The following is a 24,797-nucleotide window of genomic DNA, read 5'->3' as shown; positions in this document are numbered from 1 at the left end:
CCATTATTTTGGAATAACCACTAAGTTTAATAACTGTTTGAGGGTCGTGTCAGAAGAGATTAGGTTAAGACAGGCTGAATTTGAACACTGATGCCAGGTTGACGTTGATCTATAAGCAATGGCACTGGACAGAATTACCTCACCTTGTTAAGTAAGGGTATGTTACAATAAATATTTACATGTCTGTGGTCTAGCATATAAAAGTCACATATAACCTAGTGAGATTATTCCAAATAGCCAGCATGTCATTTTCTAATCCGCTGACAGTTTGACAGCAGAACCTCCCCCTAGTTTGAAGAGACAGCTTAATAATAAATGATTGAAAAGAGTCAGATAAAAGACACATACTGGAAACATACACAAAGTAAACCCTGGATCTGTTTTTAATAATAATCAAAGAAAGAAGAAAATAACTGTAGTATAAATTTAGGAATTCAGTAACAGCTGCCACTCATTTTTGTTGTTTTGTTGTTTATTGACACCGAGTAAAACATCATCTGCCTTTAACGACTTCATTTCAGATTCCAAAATGCTTGTTGTGTTGCATCCTCTGCTTCCGGTTGTATTCTGTGTTATTTTACTTTGTGCCTTGTTGTGAACATTAGTTCATCGTGGCTTTCTGTGCTGTGCATCACCTCATTGTTTCCCTTTTACATTACTGTCTTGAGTCTATTCCCCCTCAGCCTTCTTCCTTGTAATACCCTCATGTTTCTGAGTCTCCCTGGTTGTTTTCTCCTCCTGACTATATCTTTTCTTGAGCTCATTGCTTTCAATTTTTTTCACCATGTTGGACTCATCTACCTCACTGTGCAGTGTTTTATATTAGTATCACTGTAAATAAATAAAGCACAATTTCATTCTGTCACCCACGCAGGCCCTTGGTGTTCACTTCAAGTTATTTTTGGCAGTGTGACAAATGAAGTCTCATTTTAGTTAATTAACAAATCATTATAAAGTGATCATGCAGGGTGGTACTCTATTTAACAACTTTTATGCCCACCCCCTAACCATGAATTTGGTGAATCATTACACACTTTGTCGTCATGCGCCATATAAAATCTTAATTTACCCCTTATAGCCATGCCTCATTTATAAAATGTTCAGAATGGGGACATGGGAGAATGTTTTTTTATGATGTCAAAATAAAAGTTGACAAACAGCTGTTAGTTAGATTTCGCACTTGATATGTTTTGGAAAGGCTGGAAAAATAGCTGAAAAAGCTGAGAGTTGGTTTTGGGCACAAGTAGTAAGTTTCTCAGTGACTTTTCAGTGTAGACTTAAGCAGCTTTTTGCTTTGCTAGATCAGTAAGTGACAAATTGAAAAGTGCTGCTGATTTCAGCGATTTTCATTATCCAGTGTGAATGAGTTTGATGAAACTCGAAGGACAGCGACATGACAGCAGCTAATTAAGAGGGAGGCGTTTAGTGGCTAATTACACAGTGACGGGAGCAGCAGAGCAGCCAGAGCAAGAGCTGCAAGTCTCTCCACTGAACACTATACTATTTTTACCTGCTGATTACTGATGGGAAAAAAATACATAAAAGGGTAATATTCTGGCAGTTGAGACGCCAGAAAAAATGCTCTAAAATAACAGAAATGTATCATTGCATTAACTCACATCAACTTTCTGTAATTAAAATGTAGTTTTTAGCTTTAAGTTACATGAGCTCTTGTGTATTTTTTGTCTGTTTTATGTTAAATAGCGGTATTTACTTGTTAAAACAGTTACCTAATAATATAGCCAAACACTGCTATAATATAAATACCCAGGCCAAAAATGACAGAATATTATTGTTATTAGTTGGAATTTTTTTCAAAATCGTGTACATTTAATCCCTATTAAATGTTAGGAAAAAGATATACTATGCATAAATAGAATTGAAAACACTTTTATAAAAACTATTAAGTGGATTTATCATAACAGCAATGGCCTGGTCTTTACATGTAATTTTACATACATGTATAACTCTTGAATATTTAGTAAATCTGTGCTCCCACAAATACTTATAATAGATTTGACTTTTTAAAAAGGTATTGACATTTTTTTTATGCTAGATGCATTTTCTGATGAAATCCCAAAAGGATTTGTGTCTTACCTTTTTTTTAAATTTCAGAAAGTGTTATTACATGTAAATTATACTGTTAATTTCCATTTAATTAACAATCCTATCATGTAAGAAGAGTGTACTGGATATTAATGGATATTATATTACAGAATGATGAAAATGTGAACTCTGAAACACCAATGACATATTTAATTCCTGTTTAATATTCAATTCTGTTTACAAATAGACCTTTACAAAAAAAACCAATTGCTCTTCTTTCAACATTTTTGATGACAAAACTTGAAATTATGTGTTACATTTTAGACAAATGAAAGTGCTCTGTGCCAAATAGCTTTTAGGGAGCCACGCAACCAAAACAAAACAAAAAACAAAAATATCTATCAATTAAACTTAGGGCACCTGAAACTTAGAATCACACATAACAAAACCCTTGTAAAAATAGTGTGAAAAATAAAGTCACAATTTTATGTAAAAAACAAAACAAAACGCATTTTCTTTAAAAAAAAAATCCAAATTTTGGATCTATTCACAGTTACAGGTTTTTCACAATATTGTAGATTAGACACGTAAATTCACAGCTTATTTTTTGTATTCGTCAGGAATCCTTTTGCTGCGCATTAAGCTTTGTTGTTAACTTGTTGACAAATCAAAGTGATCTGTACCAATGATTGTTCCACAGTTGACAGTCATTGGAAGCCATGAGGGTGTTTTAGGTGTAAGGACACTGCAAGCTGATGCTCTCATACAGAATTCATGTTTCTTTAATAGATATATTTTCCTCACAAAGATGACACAAAATGTCTATGGATGCTAACTTTCGAAGCACCTCCAACTTTGGCCCACTGTACTTCTTATTTAGCACTTTCATAAAATATTGAATGGTTCCATGATATGATTAGCCTGCAATAGAATCAGCATTCTCTGTATTTTCTGCTGATGCCCAAATTGAATGTTCTGTGTAACGAACTGCATGGCACGTCAAGTTAGGTGTATCTTACCTGGACCACTTTCCCCTGTGGACTCTCAGAGAAGACCAGGACCTGGTTGTAGAGAGGATCCAGAGATTTTCTCACTGATTTCGTCTTCTTCTTGGCCACACAGATTCCATTCTCCAGAAGATAAACTTTAATGTAGGCTGCTAGAATGACAGCAAACACATAGATTTGACTGATTAATTTCTAGTTTTTCAGTATATGATAAAAAAATATGCTCATCTTGTTGAGACTAAAAGATCTTCCAACACACTGTCTGGGCATTTGTCACATACAGTGTGTTTTGAACAGATGCTATAAAATAATGACTAACAAATAATGGTGTGCAATATGACATAAAGTACAATGCTGTTAAAAGTGCTGTTTTGATATGTAGAACTAAGCAGGATAAACAGCTAAATTTCCCTTTGTTTAAAGTGGCCCAAAAAAAGGTGAACTACCTTGGTCACTTTATTACTGAGCAAATGAATGATGATGATGACATATAGAGACAACGGTGTAAGCTCTATGTGCAGGCAAATACTATTGCACGCAAATTCAGCTTTTGTTCACTTCCAGTTAAAGTGGCTTTGTTAAAGCATATTGTACACTGCTATATACTGCCCCCCTTGTGGTCATCCTACAAACAATGTAGCATGCAGAAGCTGCATGTTGCATATAATGATGCGATGAGAATCCTTTGCAGGATACCTAGAAGGGGTAGTGCCAGCCAGATGTTTGCAGCTGTGGGTGTTTGGACTTTTAAAGCACTTTTAAGAAAGTTAATGTTCAATTTTAGAGAATGACTGGATGGTTCGAGTAACAGTATAATTTTAGCACTCGCAGATCCGACAGTGAGTGGTTCCCGTTACTCATCCAGTCTCAGAAAGCACTGGTTGAAGTGTTTGTGTATTTATTGATTTCTTTTAAGTAATTGTGTTTTAGGTATATTACGGTTTTATATTTTTACAAATGTTTTATATGTTATATATTTATTTATATATATAAATATATATATATATATAAATATATATATATATATATATATATATATATATATATATATATATATATATATATATATATATATATATATATTTATATATATAAATATATATATATATATATATTTTTTTTTAAAGTTTATACCTTGTGTTTTGGGGAGGGGGAGGGCTTGTGTGTGTGTGTCTCTGTCTTGTTTCTATGGACATGAAGTCTGCCAATAAAGATTGAATTGAATTGAATTGAATACTCCTTATAATGTACAAATGGAATTTGGAGGCTGAACTGAGATGAACCAAACAGTTAATCGTGTCAGTACTGAATTGTGAATGAAGCTGTAATGTTGTATAATCACATCAACAAGCCTAAGATGAAAGCACAACACATGAATGTGTAACCCTCGAATGTTCTAAGATACCTGTGGTGATGCTCCCATCTAACCTTGCAAAATACAGGCTAGGGAACAAGCTTATTGTTCAAAATTTTGCTGTTCACAGTGACCAGAAAGTAAGGAGAAAGTTCCAATCATCTGTATATTTTGAAAAGAAAAATGATAAAAACTGAAAACTATGATTTATGATCATTCATGATCACTTGACCAGCTGTCAGAATAAAAGCATCTACTACTGTTTGTACAGGTTTAAAGAAGAAATATTGGCTAATAATAACATATGGTTTCGCTAACAGCATTCTAATGTAAGTTTACAGTACTGGAGCTTACACACAGGTCACAGCTTTCTGTCTAGTGTGCTGATAACAGGATAGAAATAATTCAGACACTGGCTCACTAAAATCTGCAGGCAAAACCTCACTTGTCTTTACACTGTACACGGAGTTCCTTTTATCTCTATACCTCCCTTGTCATGACCATGTTTTTCTTTCAGTTACAATATAGTGGTCTATGCTGATTTGTTTGCTTTCCTCTGTTTATTTTCCTATTCTCTTTTATCTCTCCTTCATAGTTTTTTTCCCAGATACTTTTTGTTCCATTTCGGTGAAGGTGTTTAGCTCTTATCCAGTTGGGATTGATGCCTGCTTTAGTATTGTGCAGCGGCGAGGCGCTACAATCAAAGTCAACAATATGATCATTCTGACCAGAGGAGGCATTTAATACTGGACTGTATCTATGGATTAAAATCTGAAGTCAGAGCATCAAGATGCACATTTCACTACTGCATGAGCAAAGACAAATGCAGTTTTTACTTATTTAGTGCATCGCCTGCTTCTGCTCCATTCCCCCCTTCACTCGTCCATTTTTTATATTGTCAAGCACAAAAAGTATGTTTTTGGAAGCTATATCCCATTAGTATTAAATATGCCCTACAGGCTGTTGTGTATGTGAAACTATTTGCTGGCTTGTAAAGCATTCATGTGGAGTACAAACAGAAGTAAAGCAGCTTTATAAATGTTAAATTTCGACTCAAAACACCTCACGTTATGGTATAAATGGTATTCTCTGAAAAACAGAGCTCAAAGACTGATCACAGACAAACCTGGAGGTCCCTTTGAACCTGGTTTCATGGTGAGGCCTCTGGCCTGGACGACCTCCACCTCCAGTCTCCCATTCCGCTCCATCAGTCCAATCTCTACATCACCTGATTGGGTGAAAAAATGAGATTAAAGGAGGTGAATATTAGCCCAACAATTAGTAAATAGTTTTAGAAGAAGATACTAAAATGGATGTGAGACATAATCGTGTAAGATCACTTGGTAACTTCAAGTCAGTTGCTAGACATGTCCAAACTATCCATCATGTATAAAAATGTACATCCTGCACTGGTTTGTCAAATGCCTTTTACACATTGTGACCATGGCCGTGTCATATTATGAAGGTGATTCTGAATGAGAAGCCAGTCACACTGTATGAGCAATCACAGAAGGATCCTTTGACTTATGTCCTATTTTACTTTGCATGGGACCATATCCTACTAAATTAATATCTGACTGCATCAAATAAGTGAAACTAGAGTACAAGACCGTAGTTTCACTTATTGTTTTCTCAAACACTCTCTAGACCTCAGTTCAGTTTGACTTCTTTGCACAACCAGAGAACCAGAGAAATGGCTCTGGTTGACCATTAGAAAGAATAAAAGTACTTGACACATTAGCATTCCTTTTCAGACCCAGAACCCAAATCCATTTTTTATATACGATCCAACTTCCAAACCAAATCTTGGAGCCAAGGAAAAGACGGTCCCAAAGCAAGTTCAGTTTACTGTAAGAGCAAAATACTGCATCACATAGAGCACACTTCTCTCTGTCCAAACGTTCTGCATATTATGTTTTCTGTAGCAATAAACCCAACCAACAATAAAAATCATGGTAAGTTACTTATTAATAGAGTAATAATATAAAGGCTTAATATAAAAACTATTTAGAGATTCTGAAATATCTTGTTGGTCTCCCAACATCAAGCTCCTTGAATTATGTTAAGCAAAATGGTGTGAACTTCAATACAAGCATCTCTGAAGCTTTCTTTTTAATAAGTCATGGTTTTGGTTCAGTCTTAACACTATAATTTATCCCAGTCAGCTGGCTCCTCACAGAAAAAAGCCATAAAGACAGTAAAACATGTAAGAGACAAAGCTTTTACTGCTAAATAAGTAAATATATCATTCATATGTACTCTCTAATCATAGCTCTGTCTGCGTTTTCTTCCAATAATGATCTGCATTTTTTATATTAAAATTGCGTGCACATTGCAATAATTTCTCTCATTAGAAGTAACTTTGGAATAAAAGTTTTAACTAAATGTCCCCAAAATGACAAATGTATTCCTTTGAAAGTGACACAGCTCAGATGAAAGCCAAGTTATTCTGGGTTCTCTGACATTATATAATGTTGGACCAGGCAGCAGGTTTGGAGTGGAGCTGGTCCAGTCAGTGTCACTGTTGTTGGGCCAAGGACACTATCTGGCTGCCAGTGAGGAAACTGACCCACTTACAGTACATCACTGCTGTAGAGGACAGACTTCATGCAATATATCCAGTATATACAGCCTGGAAATGAATAAGTGAAGTGCTGGAGATGATGAGAAAAACAGTAAGACTGCTGATTTGTGAGGCACTTTCTTTGCCAATGTAAAATGATTTTAAGGAACCATTTGGTTCAGTTTTATGAGTATAAAGCTTTTTTTTTTTCTTTTTAATTTTCTGACCCAGCCTGTATATCAAAAATGGAAAACACATTTTTATTCTACAGAAACAGAAATGTAAGAAATTGAATTGGCTGTAGCAAAATAATTAAAACTCCAGTCTTCTCTTACCCATGGATGTTGTCGCCAGTGTCTGTCGCCCAACAAACTGGGCTGGTCCCATCCCATCCAGGAAGTCACTGAACTGAGCATCGGATGCCAGACACATGCCACTGTAGTTAAGACTGCAGAGGGAACAAAAAAGCAGGCAGACAAAGACACGGATGGTTAAACATGACCAGACAGTGCTTAATGCAGTTCAATTAGCAGAAGAAAGTGAGTGACTGAAAGATAATGAGACAATGGAAGAGAGGAGTAACAGAATAGGGACAAAAGCAATCCAGAGGAATAACGAGATAGGGACTGAAAAAAAGAAAGAAAGAAAGAAAGAAAGAAAAGGCTGATAACCGAATACCATTTATCACTCCCCTTTCAGGTTAGTTAAACTCACAAAATTTTAATTGGCTTCCTGAAACTAGGCTCAGATGTTGGCTCTAGAGTTTGACCCCATGTGTCCTTATTTTGTGTGGTTTTTATGTGTATACAAATCAGCTCAAAGTGCTTTGGTGGCAAACAGCCAGGTAGTAAATATGTGTGTGAGTGTGTGGGTTTATTTGTTCTATGAGCAATAGACGACAGCACTTTTCTTCCATTGCTCTACGAGTCTAACATGATGTGTAAATAAAAACATACCAATGCACTCTCAAAAGTAGGAGCATAGTAAAAGTCAGTTTTCGTCCCTATAGTTTAAGTCTACACAGATATACCCCTCAAGGCTAAAAGCTGGACCTCCACTGTGTACCAAAAACATCCCAGGCAGCAGTGATGTGTCATGATTTATACATTTTAATGGCCTAATCACTGTGACTTTCACCTTGTAGTTAGTTAACACAATAAAAAGGACACCTTTCAGCTATCTTGTATTTTTAAAAAAAACATTACTATAGTTCACTAACAGAATAACTTCTTTAGCTAAATTCAGTGTTGTGGATATATTATTTGAATATCTGAATATATTTGATAAGTAATCAGTCTACTAAAGAAACAACATTATGTAATGCTGAAGAACCAACATGAGTCATGAGTAAATTATTACTTTCAACCCTGTCTGAGCTACCAGCTTATTTTCATAGAGGTTATCCTTGCTTCTATGAAAGGACTGAGACAGTGACCTCTGTCTCTGTGCTGGGGGTCAGGGTCAGGGATTTACTTCCTCCTCTCTTCATTTCTTTTGCTGCTTGTTCCAGGACAAAGCTCTCTTTTCATGGACTTTCGTGTCTTTGTACAAGTTGATGGTTTTGCCACAGTAGAGAATAGCCTGCATGCATCACTGTTTGCAGTGTTTTCATTTACAGCTGTAATGTACTTCTCACTCACTGCAGCATGTCGCTGCTCAGTGGTGAGCCACGTGATCACAGGAAAACTAAACACAGCAGAGAAGGGAGGAGGAGGTGGAGCACAGTGTGCCTGCATGACAGGAGAAGTGTTTATGCTGGTATCGATCCAATACCAATACCAGCGATGGTATCGGTACTATCGATATTTAGATCGCTCTACCCACCTCTACCATGATGACAAACTGCTGTACCTCTAAAGGGCCATTTATGCAGAAAGTGAATAGCAGTAACGTGGCGTCTATACAGGGTACAGTAATTTTAACAAATGACAAGGAGAAAAACACAATGGTGACATTGGAGTAGACAGGTCCCTGGTTAAACTTTTCCAACTTAGAGTTAAGCGACTGAAGAAATTTCCAATGAAAGCAAAGTGACTGGACCACACTGGACCACCTAGAAATGGCATTACACCCTCAGGAACTGGAAGCGCCTTGTGCAGATTTCTGTGTTGATTTTAATTCCAGAGGAAGTTTGGAGCTCTCCAGTTACTGAGTCAGTTGAGTGTTGGTGACTTTTACGCACTATGCCCCTCAACACTTGACAATCCAACTCTGTCGCTTGTAAAACACTGGCCAAAAGTTGGGACACACTGCAAACTTTTGCCTGGCACTATATTTGTAGTAAAATGCATGCATGCATTTTTGAAGAATTCATTTAAATCTGTAGGAACTTGGTATGTTTAAAAAGAGGCCTATGAGGCAGGCAGTGTTTGTATGCCTTTGAATGACACTGTACATGATGTAAAAGGTCACACAGACATACTGTATATATATTGTATCTGTATCTGAGGTGTGAGTGACAATTGTGAGGGTAACACAACCTTGAAGCATGCATAAAATTGAACAATGAACTTTTCGTAACTTGGACGGTGGCAATAATTTAATTTAACGACAAATGTGCAATGTGACTACTGGTTCTGTAGAGAATTTATTCATTACTCAAAAAACATTTAAGAGAGTGGGGAAAGTAGTATATGTCACATAATTCACCATTCTCTAACAGCCACTTGGAGCCAGTGGCAGTCAACCCATTCTGTCGTTTAGTTACGAGGACATGTTGGTTCTAAATAAAGTCATTAGCCATGTTCCCAACCAGAGACTGAGCAAAGAAAGACAGGAAAGATTAACTACACACATCCCTCTCTCACTGTCATTTCTTTTCCTTTCACCTCTCCTCCTTCTCTCCAGAGCTCTCATTAGTCTCTTTCTTTCCTCCTTTTTCTCAGATTATGCAGTTTGCAGCTGTTTCGAGCCCCACGAGATAACATTCTCTCCTTGTCTCTACTTTTATCTCTTTTCCATACCCCTCTCTTCTTCTTCTTCCCCTCTTTAACCTACATGTTTTTCCACCTTGCCTTCACTTTGATATTTTATCATACTTTATGGTTGCTCAATTTTAAATTATCCCCACTCTCACAAGAGTGCTTGGGTGCACATATAAGGAACAAATCATTATATATTTTTTTTAAACTAGACACTCAATGCTGACTTTGTCTTCAGTTATTAGATTGTTCGAGCAAAGTCATACAAAAGCACAAAGTCTAACCTTTAATACTAACTGCAAACCAAGTATGCAAATGCTTCATTACAAAATAATTTAGAAGTCGTTCAGTGCAATAAAGGAAAGCAATTATTTAAATTAGTAATTTACATTCAGGTGGCAGCATATAATAAGTAATGACATGTCAATTTTAGGGGATGAAAGATAATCCCAAACTCTCATTTGCATCTCGTTACTTTATCTTTTCCCCTGTGTTGTTTGTATACATCCCATGGACGCTTGGGATCTGGGAAGTTTGGACACCAGATCAGGATCTTGAGCTTTTTGTTGTGTAACTTCAAGTCATTCTTGGACAGCTTATGTGGTGCATTGTCCTTCTTGGAGAAATTGCATCTGAAAAAAAATATTTAAGTGGGTTTTAAGTAACATGCACAAATACCAGGAGGTTTCCAAACAGAACCTTGCATTATCATGTAATGATCAACATTATTCACTTCGAGTGTCAGTGGTTTTATGTGGTAGCATGCTGGTCTATGTATATCACAGCATGTTTTTTTTTCTTCTTTTGTTTTGTTTCTGTGACCATAATGCATGAATGTAATATGCAAAGTATTAAAGTGCTGCATATATGCAATTAACATAATACATCAATTAATATGTTTGTATACTGAAGAAATTACATTCCTAATGAGGTAAAAACCTTTGTATATGTGTATCATGAGTACGCATGCAAAGATATTAGTCAAACAACATTAGCTGAGTGGGTATTACTGGGTGATAAATTCCTGAGCTTTAGATTATGTTAGTGTGTGGGGCACATCTGGGGATTACACTGCTGTTTCGCAGAAATATGACGTTCAATGCAAACCGCAAGTGGGAAACCGATGGGAACTTTGCATAAATATAAGATCTCATACTACTCAGTTTTTTGTAATGCACTGGAATTTAGAACAACAACAACCTTTCATTAAAGTTAAATAAATATGGAAATATATTTGCAGATTTTACAAATATATTGGTAAAAAAAAATCTGTCTTTCTGTTGTTAAAATATCATTTGAACAGAACTACATTTATGTTTTCTGTCATCATTGTCATAAGCTCCACACATACTGCACTAAAATTTAAAGCGTCACAGTGCAGCTGAAGCACTGCTTTGCACCGCTGACAAAGGATTGGTTGTCAGGAGTACATTATAATTTTACAACATGAACCCAGTAAAATGTCAACATGTTTTTTCCTGGATATTTTTTAAAATGATGTCTCCTTTTAGAAAGAGTCACAGTTGTGTGTCTCTCTTACACAAAGACACGCATTTCCATTTACCTCAGTTTCCACAGTGAATGTGTGCGTGCATTGGATCCTGAATGGCTCCCACCATAAATCAATAAGCTCATAAGTGTGACTGGATGGTGTTAGCTAACAAAGTGCTTATTCATGACTGTGCATAGAGAATGATGGAGCTTTTCAATCAGCAGACTGAGCCAGACAGCTGACGTAAAGACTGAAATACAGACAGGAAGATGAGCAGTGGTTTGCTGCGGATGATTTAAATGATGCAGTGAGTCAACTGTTGCCAGCTTAATGAGTCAACTGTTGTTCCCTTTAATGTTTTGTTGCTTGCAGCATGGTGCATGCACAGATTTTAAAGGCCCCTTCTGTTTCTGGTTTTATATAATTTTTAATGTGCTTTTAATATATATAAAAAAAAGAACTGAAAGAAAAAACTAAATGAGACAATCATGGAGAATAGAGCTGAACATACTGGAACACCAGTTAGTTACACAATCTATGTGATCTGGTATCTTTTGAACATTGATAGCATTGATTTCCCCAATGTATTTTCCATGTGGGTTATGTTTACAAGAATTATTTTTCATTAACACAAATATGTACAAATTATGTTCATTTCAGTTTGAAAAAGAATGATCAGTCACAGGATTTAAGATAGAAATATATCTTCCTTGTTCTTGTGTAGAATTAGGGATGTCAAGCATATTGACATTGTTTTGGAAATCTTAAAATGGGAGATAATATAAAGTAAAAACGTATTACTATGGAGCTTGTCTGTTTATCTATATTAAACCAAATAACAAAATACAGAGAAGGTAAAATTCTTTAGATTTCTGTCACAACATACACCTTTTTATCTTGCACAAAATAATCAATATTGAACATTAAAAAAAACACTTGAACTTACCTCAATATGACGACACTTACACTAAATGGAAAAAAGTCCTGGGCGACCTGAGTTGTTCTGAGCTATTGTGTAAGTTATCTTTTGTTTACATTTGTCATATCAACCATGTATAGTATGAACAAAGATGGTAATGGAGCCTGGTGAGTCTGCAAGGCACAGCACTTTGGGACCATGAAGAACATTCTGAGTGTTTTCATAGGATAACAAATTTTATCTAATATTAACCATGTTTCATGTCACATTTGTCAGGGAACTGGGTCTGTGACCCACTATTTTTGAGGGGTTTTTTTTTAATTGTTTTTGCAAAACAATTCAAATACATTTTGGTGGTGCATGTCGACATTTTTATGTCGGACAATCACTTCAATAGAAATACATATCAGCAATGTCTGTGACCCAGGTGGCATTGCTTTTTAAACTATTTTTAAATTAATAGTGTGTGGTATAAGTGGTAAAAGGCAGAGCTCCATTTAGGTAAGCTAGACAACATATGACGTGATGCGATGTGTGCTGTGTTTTCAGCTAAAGTGACTTGGATGTGGAAGAGCAGTAAAGACTGCAGAGTTTGAATAAGCTAAATCAAAGAGCCTCGTGTGAACACAGATTTTCTTGCACTCTTTCTCCTTCTAAAACTCTCTTTGTCATTTTTTTTTTTTATCTGTGCCTGTAATGCCTTCATTAATTTTTTTTTTACCTCACAGTTATTAAGGCTTCACTGTGGACTTCTAGGAAACAATCAATTAGGTTGTCTTCTTCTTCTTTTCATATAGTTGTGTATGTTGGCTCTGACTGACATCTTCTGTTTGATTTATTCATCATTAAAAAAGGATTTGCTTCTGCTACTAAAGAATAAATAAGCTAGCATCATTAAAATCTAGCTAATGAATTCGTTTTTTTTCCCATACTATGCAAAGTAATCCATGTTTTTAAGCAGAAGCTCATAAACAACGTATTTGCATATTCCAAATATAAATGGAATATTAATATGCACACAAACACACTCAATGATGCAATCATCCTCTCGTTATTTTCGTTCCTCCTCTGTTCCTCTGTAAACCCTCCCAGCCTACATCAGTCTGTCTGACTTGTCTTGTTATGTAACAGTAGGAATTCAAGCTGGTAGCCAGGTTGGCAGTTATCTGCATGTGTCCGTGTGTGTGTGTATGAGCGTGTTCAGTAGTACTACACTATTACTGCTGATGTCATAGGTGCTCTGTATGCTCTCTCTCTCTCTCTCTCTCTCTCTCTCTCTCTCTCTCTCTCTCTCTCCCCCTGTGCATCAAAGACATTGCTGATGTTTTTCCTGTATGACAGGTAATAGAAACACAGCAACACGAGGAAGAAAATAACCTGAAAACACAAAGGCGTGACAGCATCTTCTGATTGCAAAACCTCAACCAAAGGAATCAAATCTCTGAAATTCCAATACACTAAAATATATTCCTTTTTTCATTTTAAGTTTGAATGAACTGAATTTGAATCCTTGCAAAAATGTGCTATTTTCAAAATAGTCTCAGTAGTTTTACTGATATAGTTTAAAGTGCAAATAGATTGTCCAACATCCAAAATGAATTCAGAAGAAAGAAGAAGAGAAATAACGAGTTAACATAAACCAGTGACACACTCCAGGGCCTGATCAACCCTGGTAGGGCCTCCTTGGATGCGGGTGTCTAGTGATAATGGCCGAAACACCCAATGAATCCAAGGTCCACTACTGACTATGTGTCCCAAACTGGTAAAGTGTCTGGGCTGCCTTTCCTCATAACAGCCATCCCTCAAGATTTTCTCCATTTAAAGCAATGCATTATCAGGGACTGTAACACCTAGTCCTTTTTACTGAAACAAAAATCCAATCTACAGCCTAAAGTTTACGGGAAATTGTTCCTAAACAACTAAAATAAAGAAAGCCAAGTAACAGCAACAAAAACTACCATCGAAGGAGGGTAAAACAAAAAGAAAAACAGCTGTAAAAACATATTGCAGAGGACCTAATGTAATAAGTTTGTAGCAGGCTTTTTGTAATTTTACCAAAATGTGGATTTTTTGTGTTGGCTTTTGTTTAGTTTAGTTTTTTCAGACTCAGAATGCTGTATTTGTGGTTAAAATGGTATTTAATTAAAGCAGTATTTGTTACTTACTTCCCTTCGGAGCCATAGCTGTTCATGCTGTCTTCTATGGACTCGTGGCTAGCCTGGCGAACAGTTCGACTGGGCATCTCCACAGCCAGCCCCGTCTCTGTGCTCCTCTGGATAGCTCCCTTCAACTTCCTGCCATCTGTATCCACTGCAAGTAAGCAAACACACAAAAATAAAACCTGAATTCAGCTACATGTGAATAGAGTACAGTGTTGTGTATGTCTGCTAGCTTTAAAATTCTTACAGTTGTTTTAGTTTATACAATCCCTTGTTTCGAAATGTCTACAGTGTTGCTAATGCCGTTACTACGTAAGGATGTTCAGTTTTAGTACAGATTGATATTTACCCTTTTCTTGCAGTAAATCAGCTTCTAATTAAAAATTGACAAAAAGTCACTAAAATAAATAACCTTCAACTATTATACATCTCATCACATAAGCTGAGTACAATAAAACACTCAAATCAACTTTAAAGTAAGCGAGTGACTGCATGCGACTGGCATTTGTTGTGGCAGGATTTTCCTCTAGTTTCCGTTTTTAATATTTCATTTGTAGTTTGGAAAATATAAACAGGAGAGGATGTCAGGTTTGTTTGTGTCCCGCTGTGACCTCATCAGTATCACACGAAAGACGACCAGAGAGATGAGAAATTTAACAAGGCCAAGGACAAAAGCACTCGATTACTCCTTAAAGCAGGGACATACATCTTGTTGCAAAGTAGCCCACAAAATCGATGTGTGGAGCACTTTATGGGACCACTCTCTGGCTTCAAGGTGTCCTGTGTGTGTGTTTGTGTGTTGATGGTGTTCATGTTGGTTTAGTTCATAATGAAGTGTTTTAGCAGGAGGTCTTTCGACCTTGTTTTTAGAACAGGACAGGAAAGATGTTTTCCTTTTAATGGTCAGGACACCCGCAAGGAAAACACACTAAGACAACACACATTCACCACAGTCGCTCGAATACATCAGCCTAAAACACATTCTAGACCATGCCACATTAATTTTGTGAAGCTGAGTGTTTTTCAAATAAATGCCAAACGTGATTAAATAACTGAATAAAGGGTAAAATCCCCCAAATGAAATACATGTCAACAAAAAGGCACCCACAGTCACACTCTCACACACAACTACATGGGCACAGTACTGTGAAAGTTAGTTCTGCAATTATTAAAGAGCGACCTAGAATGGTGCTATTTCTATCGTGTTCAAGTGGGACGGGACGCTGGCAGATTTGGGTTACTTGCTTCTTCTTGCTGTCTGGTTTCGTATGATCAGTTATCTCCTGTGTTGGTCCACAGATGCACTGTCATCCATTAATACCAAAGTCAGTATAGCGTGCAGTCCAGAAAACCAGTGAAGGTAAAAATTCAAGGCAGTGAAAGAAATTTTTAAGAAAAATAAAACATAGTACTGGTAGACAGAAGAAAGCTTTAATACTGTTCCACTTACTTAGCATAATTCATGTTGCTTTTAAGTTTTTGATGTGTAAGATCCCTTTTTTTCCTGCATTCACACAGCACTTCCTAGAATTTTGCTGTTTCCATATAACCATTTTGGATTTGATACTGACATCCAACAACTGTTTAGAGAAAAAGAAACGTAATATGTTCTTTGCATGACTAAACATGGGACATTGATTTTTCCTACTATCTAATTAAGATGTATCTACATGTTAAACAAGCATATTTTCAGAAACTAGACGATGTTACTTGGGAACTTAAACTCTACTCCAGACGACAAACAGGTCACAGACAGTCTTTAAAAGGTTTGACTGAATCAGTCATTGTCACACATCCCTTTCAGAATAATTTCTATCTTAAGTCTATGGCTGATTCCTGGGTTCGTTCCTTGTATAAAAGTTGAAAAAGTCTTGAGTGTGGTATGGTGGCTAAAGGAAAAAGTGTAACTACAGAGAACTGGGTAACACTTTGAAAATGCTGCTCCAAAACCTCACACCTGACATACAGTAAGCCAGGAATTTGATACCAATACCATGCTTTACACAGCACAAACTTCTATTAACCGATGAACCAAATTTCTAGTGCCACCAATTGCCTAAAAGCTACACAAATTGAACACAATTCTCAGTAACTAAAGTTACAGCAACTGAACCTGATTCTTAGCCAAACTGATCAAACTATACCCGAACCAAAGCAAACAAACAGGACAGCCGAGTGTGGACCAAGGCCAGTTCACATATAGCCCTGTGGACTGAGTGCAACAATGTGTAGCAGCAATAATCCTTCAATATCATAAACATATACAGGCACAAGTCAGTAATATGCATCTGCTGCAATTCATATCTCAAGCATTTATGTAATGTTTCCATTCAGAGAGATTTATATTATAATACAAGCTTAAAGCTCCAAGGTTATAAAGATAATGAGCGACAGAAAATTGGGTCAGAATGCAGATGTAATGCGTGTGACATGGTGAGCAACCTGAATATCCACATAAAAACCTTTAGAGTTGTAAAATAAGTTTCCTAATCCTAATCTTACCCGGCATCTGGATTTACGAGCAAACAAATCTGCTTTACTCCCAATCCTCCTGCCAAACTATTGTGGTAACAAGAGTCACAAGTCTTGCCAGTCTTTACTAGTATCTCCTTAACATTAAAAGGCCTTTATGAAGTTTCAGACTTCTAGCAAAATATTGCTGAATAGTTTATGGTTGCAATGCCTTTCAAATGCTGTGTAACACAAACAATTTGTATTATTTGCTGTTCGCACAACTTTGCTAACTGCTAATGTTCAACACAGGTCCTCATTGTGTTTTATAGTAGATAGAGCAATAAGAGTATTTGAATGTTAGTCTGCTAATATTTGCTGGCTGAGCAGTGTTACATTTGCTGACTTTACTTGTATTTGTCACGGTCCTGGGTCTCCTGACCCAGCGTTTTTAGTTCTTTGTGATTTTTGTATTATTGTACTTGTGTGTGATTTATTCTATGGCTTCTAGTTTTGATCCCTTGCCCTTCATGTCTCTCTGTGTCCCCTCTGTTCTGTGTAATTGTGTGTCTTTGCATGTTTGAGTTTCTTGTTTTCTGTCACTCTGCATTGTGCATTATGTTCTCATGGTTGGTTTTTTGTTACTCTCTCTAGTCTAGTCTCTTGTGTTCCCAGCTGAGTATTTCCCTGTGTATTTTGGTTCTTAGACCTCTGCCTTATGGTTTATGTCTCTGTATTTCTTAGTTGCTGTCTCCACTGTGTCAAGTTCGCGTCTCTGTGTGATACTTCCTGTTTTACTTTGATGGTCCGTGTCTCATGTGAATGCGTCCTGCTTTGCTTGTCTCGTCAGTCCTGATTTCTCCCAGCTGTGCCCTCCTTCTGTGTCTCATTCCCCTCGTTACTTCCCAGTGTATTTAAACCCTGTATTTCTCTGAGTCAGTGTCGCGTCGTCCCTCATGCTGTGTGGATCTCCCTGTGTGTCTCTCTGTGAGTTTTCCAAGTTCCCAGTTTAGATTAGTTTGAATGTTTTTTCCCTGCCAGCAAATAAAGCTGAGTTTTGAGTTCACCTCCCTGAGTCTGTGAGTCCTGCACTTTGGGTCCAACTCCTGCCTGCCGCACAGCGATTCATGACAGTATTGCTATGTTTTAGCTAGGCAGCTTTACTCACAACAAGTGCTTTTAACCAAATCTACCTGTCGTTTCTGGAAAATAAGTCCTTTCCATTAGTTCACTTCTGGCTAAATCCTCTTATTGGACAGTGGCACTCTTTGTAAGATATTGACGGCTAAGCAAAGACATTCACTTTGCTTGTGTTTGAATTTGTGTTCTAAAAAGATTCTAACAAAAAAATAGGGCAAGAAGCAACTCCTGCCACTTAGCAGCCATCTTGTAAAATGAAAAAAGTAACTCAAAAGTTCTCTTAGTTTGTCGTAGAAAAGGTTTAGGAAGGTTTTTTGTCTCTTTTTCTGTACAAGTTTGAATTCTGTTTTACATGAGCATATTTATAGAGCTTTATTCATGACAAGTCTCGTGTTAATTCATGTTATAGATCATTAAGCCAAGAAAAACAGTTACAATGAACAAGTTTTCTTTGTCTTTCTCATCTCTTAATTTACTGCTTTACTGCTTATTATTTACATGAACAGTGATGCACAAGTCAATGAGGAAGTGATTTGGGCACAGCTTGTGTCACCAGCAGTGACACGGATATGGTTGCCATGGACACAGATGCCATTACTATGGAGACTGCAGTCAAACCAGAGACAGCGGTGAGGATGTTCTGTGAGCATTTTAACACAGGGGCATATTATTAGCTTGCTTCAGTGTTTGTGTGCATGTTTCCATTATGTTGTTATGTTATGTAGACACAAAACTTGTGGAAACAACTTCTACTTGAGAATAAAATTCTGTTGGTAGAAATTCTTTGTTTTTAGGATAAAAACTTGGTTAAAGAAAATATTAGCTTTGGTTTGAGGTTAACATTATGGGCTAAATATGGTTATGCTTAAAGTGAGTCTACCGAAAATGCATTTAAGTTCATGTTAGGTCCTCTGAAGTAATGGAAACTAGAGTGTGTGTGTGTGTGTGTGTGTAGCCTCCTGTCACCTCTTGTCACGGGTGGTGTATTGAGGTAGAGTAGAGTTACATAACTAATACAACAGGTGGGTAATGGCCGGAGACACATCTACCACTCTGGTTTGCTGCAACCCTTTTCATGCCACTGATGGGATATTATCTCTGTTCACTTCAATCCAATTGAACATGCTTTATCTGCAGCAGAGTGAAAGGCAATCTTGCCAGGCAATCAAGATAAAAGATTAAAATTTAGAGGACTGACAGTTTTTTTTATTTGCAGCATTTCTCCACTGATTTGTCCCCAACACTTTGCACAAAACATTAGGCCTGCGATGTTTTCTCCTTTCTCCTGCCTGCCCGCATCTTTGCATCTCTTTCAGTGCTTTCAGTGAAGTCACATCAGTTACTGCATGCTAACAAGTCATAAAAATGACAGAAAACCTTGCTACATATATACAGGCAACACCACCAGTCAAGACTAAACATGGCCTGTAACTGAACGACAGGAAACTTTTAGCTGTATGCAGTTTTTCCTATTTTTTGACAATCAGTCCGGCGACCAAAACTCACTCACAGGTCTGCCTTATATGGCCCAGCTGTGCCACAACCATGTGGTCACATTTGACATTTAATAGTTCTGGTACAGAGCCAATAGGATCTCTGTGTGTGTGTGTGTGTGTGTATGTATGTATGTGTATGTATGTATGTATGTATGTACGTACGTATGTACGTACGTACGTACGTACACGGGGTGCAACGGTTCGATATTTTTTCGATACAAAAAAAATGTTCATGCATTTTTAATTTGTCATTTATTAAAATTATAAATATATATATATTTTAACTCAAAAGTACAGTTTTTAAATTTAACCCTAACCCTTGTGCATGTTTTTTATTTTGACAGCGAATGCGCACCTGCGGACCACTTATGTGCAGCCCTGGTTATTTAGCTCATCATATTGCAGCCACAGAAATTCTTTTGTCCATGAAACCATAAAGCTGCACTTTCTTTTTGCCTTATAGTCTGATTTGTCATAACTTCTCCGTTTTGTGGTAAGCTTTTCTTTGGCTGTCACTTCTTCACCCTGACCTGTCTTATTTGGCTCAGCAGAACTGAAATGCTTTTACACACGCACTCACATAAGCTCAGCGATTCTCTGTGCGATCAACCTCTCACATGTGTAAGCTGCGGGAGATTTCACTTGTCATGTTTGCATATGTTATGGCCCGTCTAGGCGCGGCCAGACCACAACATAAAGGGTGATCCATCCCCGTCCAACCCCAAGCAGCACGTCACACACTTACTATTTTGTGACAGTGATTTATTTACAATAGGTGCGGTTAAACAAAGGAAGGGAGCATATCATAGCTTCAGGGTGAACCCAAGGCCAAAACAACAAACATAAGCAGCCTATCTCAAAAATAAACGAAACTTACCTACTCAAAGGAACTAAACAAAACGACAATCACTTTCCTCCCTACCTAACAAAAACAGGAGAAAACTGATTAACCAAAAAGGCGGTCCACCCCTACATGCTCTTACATTACATAATACGTCGATACAGTGACCGGTCTGCCGGCTGGGTTGGGCCGAGGATGAATGACTGGGCAGTCCCTGGCGGGCTCTTCTTATCCGCTGTCTCCCAGTCCTCAGCCAATCGGTGTGAGCCATCCACCCTGGATGCACCAATCCCGGAGGAGCACCTAGATACTCAAATCCACACACAATTACGGTCACAGTCGTAACACCCCCTTACCCAAGAATTAACATTAACCCCAAAATGTTTAATTCAAGGAGACAGTGCTCTAGACAGGGTGTCAGCCAATACGTTATCCTTCCCTTTCTTGTAACTGATCTCCAAGTTAAAATCTTGCAACAACAAGGACCAGCGCATAAGTCTTTGATTGGAGTTGCACATTTGGGAAAAGAACACCAGTGGGTTGTGATCGGTAAACACCTGCACAGGCAGCACACTTGACCCAGCATAGACCTCAAAATGCTGTAACGCAAGGAGTAAAGCAAGGGCCTCTTTTTCAATGGTGCTATAATGGGTCTGGTGTCTGTTAAACTTTCTTGAAAAGTAGCAGACGGGATGATCTACGCCGTGATCATCTTCCTGTAACAGAACAGCGCCTGCGCCACACGAGCTGGCGTCAACGTCTAGTTTAAAAGGGCGCTCAAAATTCGGCGCAGCTAGCACTGGTGCACTGCACAACAATGCTTTGGCAGATTCGAATGCCACCTGACATGCTGGAGACCAAATAAAAGGTTTTAAGGGGCTAACAAGATCAGTTAGGGGACTAACCACATCAGAAAAATTTCCGCAAAACCCTCGATAAAACCCGGCCATTCCTAAAAAACGACGCAGTGCTCTTTTTGTCTGCGGGACAGGAAAATCAACAATGGCCTGTACTTTCGCAGCAACAGGGCGCACTTGCCCCTGTCCGACCTGTTTCCCTAGATAAGTAATGGTGGCTTTACCAAACTCACACTTAGAGAGGTTTAGTGTGAGAGAAGATTCACAAAAACGTCTGAACACCTCAGAGAGCGTTTCCAGATGTTCTGACCATGTTGGAGAATAAATGACAATGTCATCCAAGTATGCCTCACAGTTTCTCACTCCAAACAATACCTTCCGCATTAGACGTTGAAATGTTGCGGGTGCGTTTCGCAACCCAAAGGGCATTACCGTGTATTGGAGGAAATGATCTGGAGTTACAAACGCGGAGACTTCAGAAGCTCTGGGGGTTAACGGGACTTGCCAATATCCTTTTAACAGGTCTAATTTAGTGACGTATGTAGCTGAGCCGACACGATCAATGCAGTCCACCATTCTGGGGAGAGGGAAAGAATCCGGTTTTGTGACAGCATTAACCTTTCTGAAATCGGTACAGAAACGTGGGGTGTCATCTGGTTTAGGCACCAAAATACAGGGTGAACTCCACGCACTGTTACTGGGCTCAGCTAACCCATGTTTAACCAGGTATTCGACTTCCTGTTGCATTAAATTCCGCTTGGTTGGATTTACTCGATAAGCATGTTGCTTTATTGGCTTATCAACTTCCACAACGATATCATGAGAGAGCACAGACGTCTGCCGCGGATGGTCAGAGAAAAGCAGCAAATTAGCTTCAATCAGATCAAGGATATCTTTGCGGGCGGAATCTGACAGATGCGACAGGAAAGAGTCTAAGTTTTCTAACGCTTCTGAGTTTCGCAAACGGGCCAACGGCATACAACTGCTCTTGTCAGTCAAGTCATCATCTTGCAAAACATACAATGGGGGTGCCGAACACACAGAGACAGGCGTTATGGGTGTGGTTTTGTCAGCTGCCACGTCCTCTCCAGAAACATAGCGTTTAAGCATGTTAACGTGGCAAACCCTCAGTTTTCTCTTTCGATCAGGGGTTTTTACTGCATAGCTAGTGTCACTTATCCTTTTGTCCACCTCATAGGGACCAGAAAACCGCGCATGGAGGCTAGACCCAACTAAAGGAAGCAACACTAGAACCTTTTCACCAGGAGCGAAATGTCGGACCACTGTCTTTTTGTCATACCGGGCTTTCATGTTGCCTTGTGTTTGCTCCAAATTGTCACGGGCCAACTGACATGCCCGGAAAAGACGCTCTCTAAAACTGCAAACATAATCTAACACGTTATGCTCGGCTCGCTGCGACTCAGATAACCACTTTTCTTTAAGCAGTCGCAGGGGACCGCGTACAGTGTGTCCAAAAACCAGGTCAGCCGGACTAAATCCAAGGGATTCCTGGGTGGTTTCTCTAACAGCAAAAAGCAAAAGCGGAAGTCCCTCATCCCAGTCTTTACCTGATTCAAGGCAGTATTTGCGCAACATGGTCTTTAGGGTTTGATGAAATCGTTCCAGTGCACCTTGACTCTCTGGGTGATAAGGGCTGGACGTTTGATGTTTAACTTTTAACTCCTTTAAAACCTGGGCAAACACTTTTGACATAAAGTTTGTTCCCTGATCAGTTTGAACAACCCTGGGTAACCCAAAAGTCGAAAAGAACTTCGTGAGGGCTTTCACAACGTTCTTTGCCTTTAAGGTACGTAATGGAATTGCCTCCGGAAAACGAGTGGCAGCGCACATTACCGTTAACATGTACTGGTGGCCTGATTTTGTTCTTGGCAACGGGCCCACACAGTCCAATAGAACTCTCTCAAACGGCTCACCCAGCGCTGGAATCGGGTGAAGAGGCGCTGGCGGAATCGGTTTATTTGGCTTTCCCACCACTTGGCATGTATGACACAAACGACAATATTTCACCACATCTGATTTTAAACCAGGCCAAAAGAAGTTACGTAATACACGATGATACGTCTTTTTGACCCCAAGATGTCCAGCTAAGCAGGCATCATGCGCGAGACTGAGAATCTGGGGTCTATATTCCTTTGGCACCAAAACCTGGTTTACCCGATGCAAATCAGTTGAATCAGGAGACCAAGATCGCAACAGTACACCATTCTCAATGAAATATTTTACGGGAGCTTTAGATCCCTCTCTGTCCACAACAGAGGAAAAACAAGGCACCAGTGAAGGATCACCCTGCTGTGCTTTGATCAACAGCTCTCTGGTAATATTCAAGCTCTGATTAATGTCCTCAGGTATCATTTCAGGGACGTCACATGTGGAGAGTTTCACAGAATCAATGGGTGACACGAAAGAGTCGTCTTCATCAAGCGTAGCCATAAACGACCCCGACAAATCCACAATCTCACCCATCTTACGAGCCTGAGCACGAGTAATTGCACACGCAGGAAACACCTCTGAAGCAGTGGAGCTTGAGTCAGCAGCAAGGGCAGGAATATCAACAACTTCTGGCGGGGGAAAAACATGCCCACCAGCTAGATCATTACCAAGAATGAAGGAAACTCCTTCGATTGGTAATCGCTGGCGCACGGCGACTTTAACGTAGCCCGACACTAACGGCGAGTGCAGGTGCACCATATGCAGAGGGGCTTTGGTGACGCTCATTTTTATTCCCCATACTAGTATGTCGGAACCACAGGATGTTTTTTCAGACAAAGGCAGCACAGACTCTAGTAGAAACGAGTGGTACGCACCCGTATCTCTAAGAATCGTGACTGGCACTTTATCATGTTCTTCACCTGTCAACGAAACAAAGCCACATGACACAAATGGTAGAAACTGCGGATCAACGTCAGTTTTCGGGTTTTGTTCAGCCTCCACGTGCACTTTTGGCGAGCAAGCGGTTTTAATCAAACCCACGCCTGCGGGAAATTTAGTGCCCCTCGCTTCTTTTCTTTTTAATACTGGACACGCAGCAATCAGATGCCCTGAATCGTGACAATAAAAACATTCCCGACCGTTTGATTTAGCACTAAACTGTGGTACGTTTTTACGCACCGCACTTGGTGACCATTTTCGTTCAGATAAATTTTCCTGAAACGAATTCTGTGCACGGAACACACTTTTGTGTGTTAAAACAAACTCGTCAGCCAGGAGAGCCGCGTTAGTGAGAGACGACACCTTTTGTTCATTTAAATAAGTCACGATGCGTTCCGGCAGACACTTTTTAAACTCCTCCAGCAAAACAAGAGTTTTCAACTCTTCCACGGTTTTAACTTTACATGAACAACACCATTTCTCAAACAACACATTCTTTTCTCGCGCAAACTCAACAAAAGTCTGGTTAGCAGCTTTATTAAGAATCCTAAATTTCTGGCGATATGCTTCAGGGACAAGTTCATACGCCTGCAGCACAGTTTTCTTAAGAGTTTCATAGTCTAAACTCTGCTCCATAGACAGGCTTGAACACACCTCTTGGG

The 24,797-nt window shown here is 38.6% G+C and overlaps 1 protein-coding gene across 1 annotated transcript in view; it reads right to left on the bottom strand.

The window, feature by feature from the left end:
* Positions 1-24,797, bottom strand: part of rims4 (regulating synaptic membrane exocytosis 4) — a 61,187-nt gene that overhangs the window by 2,269 nt on the left and 34,121 nt on the right. Inside the window, exons 4-7 of the mRNA XM_085407108.1 lie at positions 14,468-14,612; positions 7,306-7,418; positions 5,534-5,635; positions 3,066-3,205 (exon numbers count right to left, since the gene is read on the bottom strand). Of these exons, the coding sequence (XP_085263234.1) occupies positions 3,066-3,205; positions 5,534-5,635; positions 7,306-7,418; positions 14,468-14,612 (500 nt within the window). The remainder of the gene's footprint in view (positions 1-3,065; positions 3,206-5,533; positions 5,636-7,305; positions 7,419-14,467; positions 14,613-24,797) is intronic.

This window comes from Rhamphochromis longiceps, linkage group LG5 (assembly GCF_057381845.1).
Source record: "Rhamphochromis longiceps isolate RC_006_pf linkage group LG5, R_longiceps_female_GT1.1, whole genome shotgun sequence".
Lineage (NCBI taxonomy): Eukaryota > Metazoa > Chordata > Actinopteri > Cichliformes > Cichlidae > Rhamphochromis > Rhamphochromis longiceps.
Note: the sequence above shows the minus strand (reverse complement) of the source record. Positions and strands in the feature narration are given on the sequence as shown.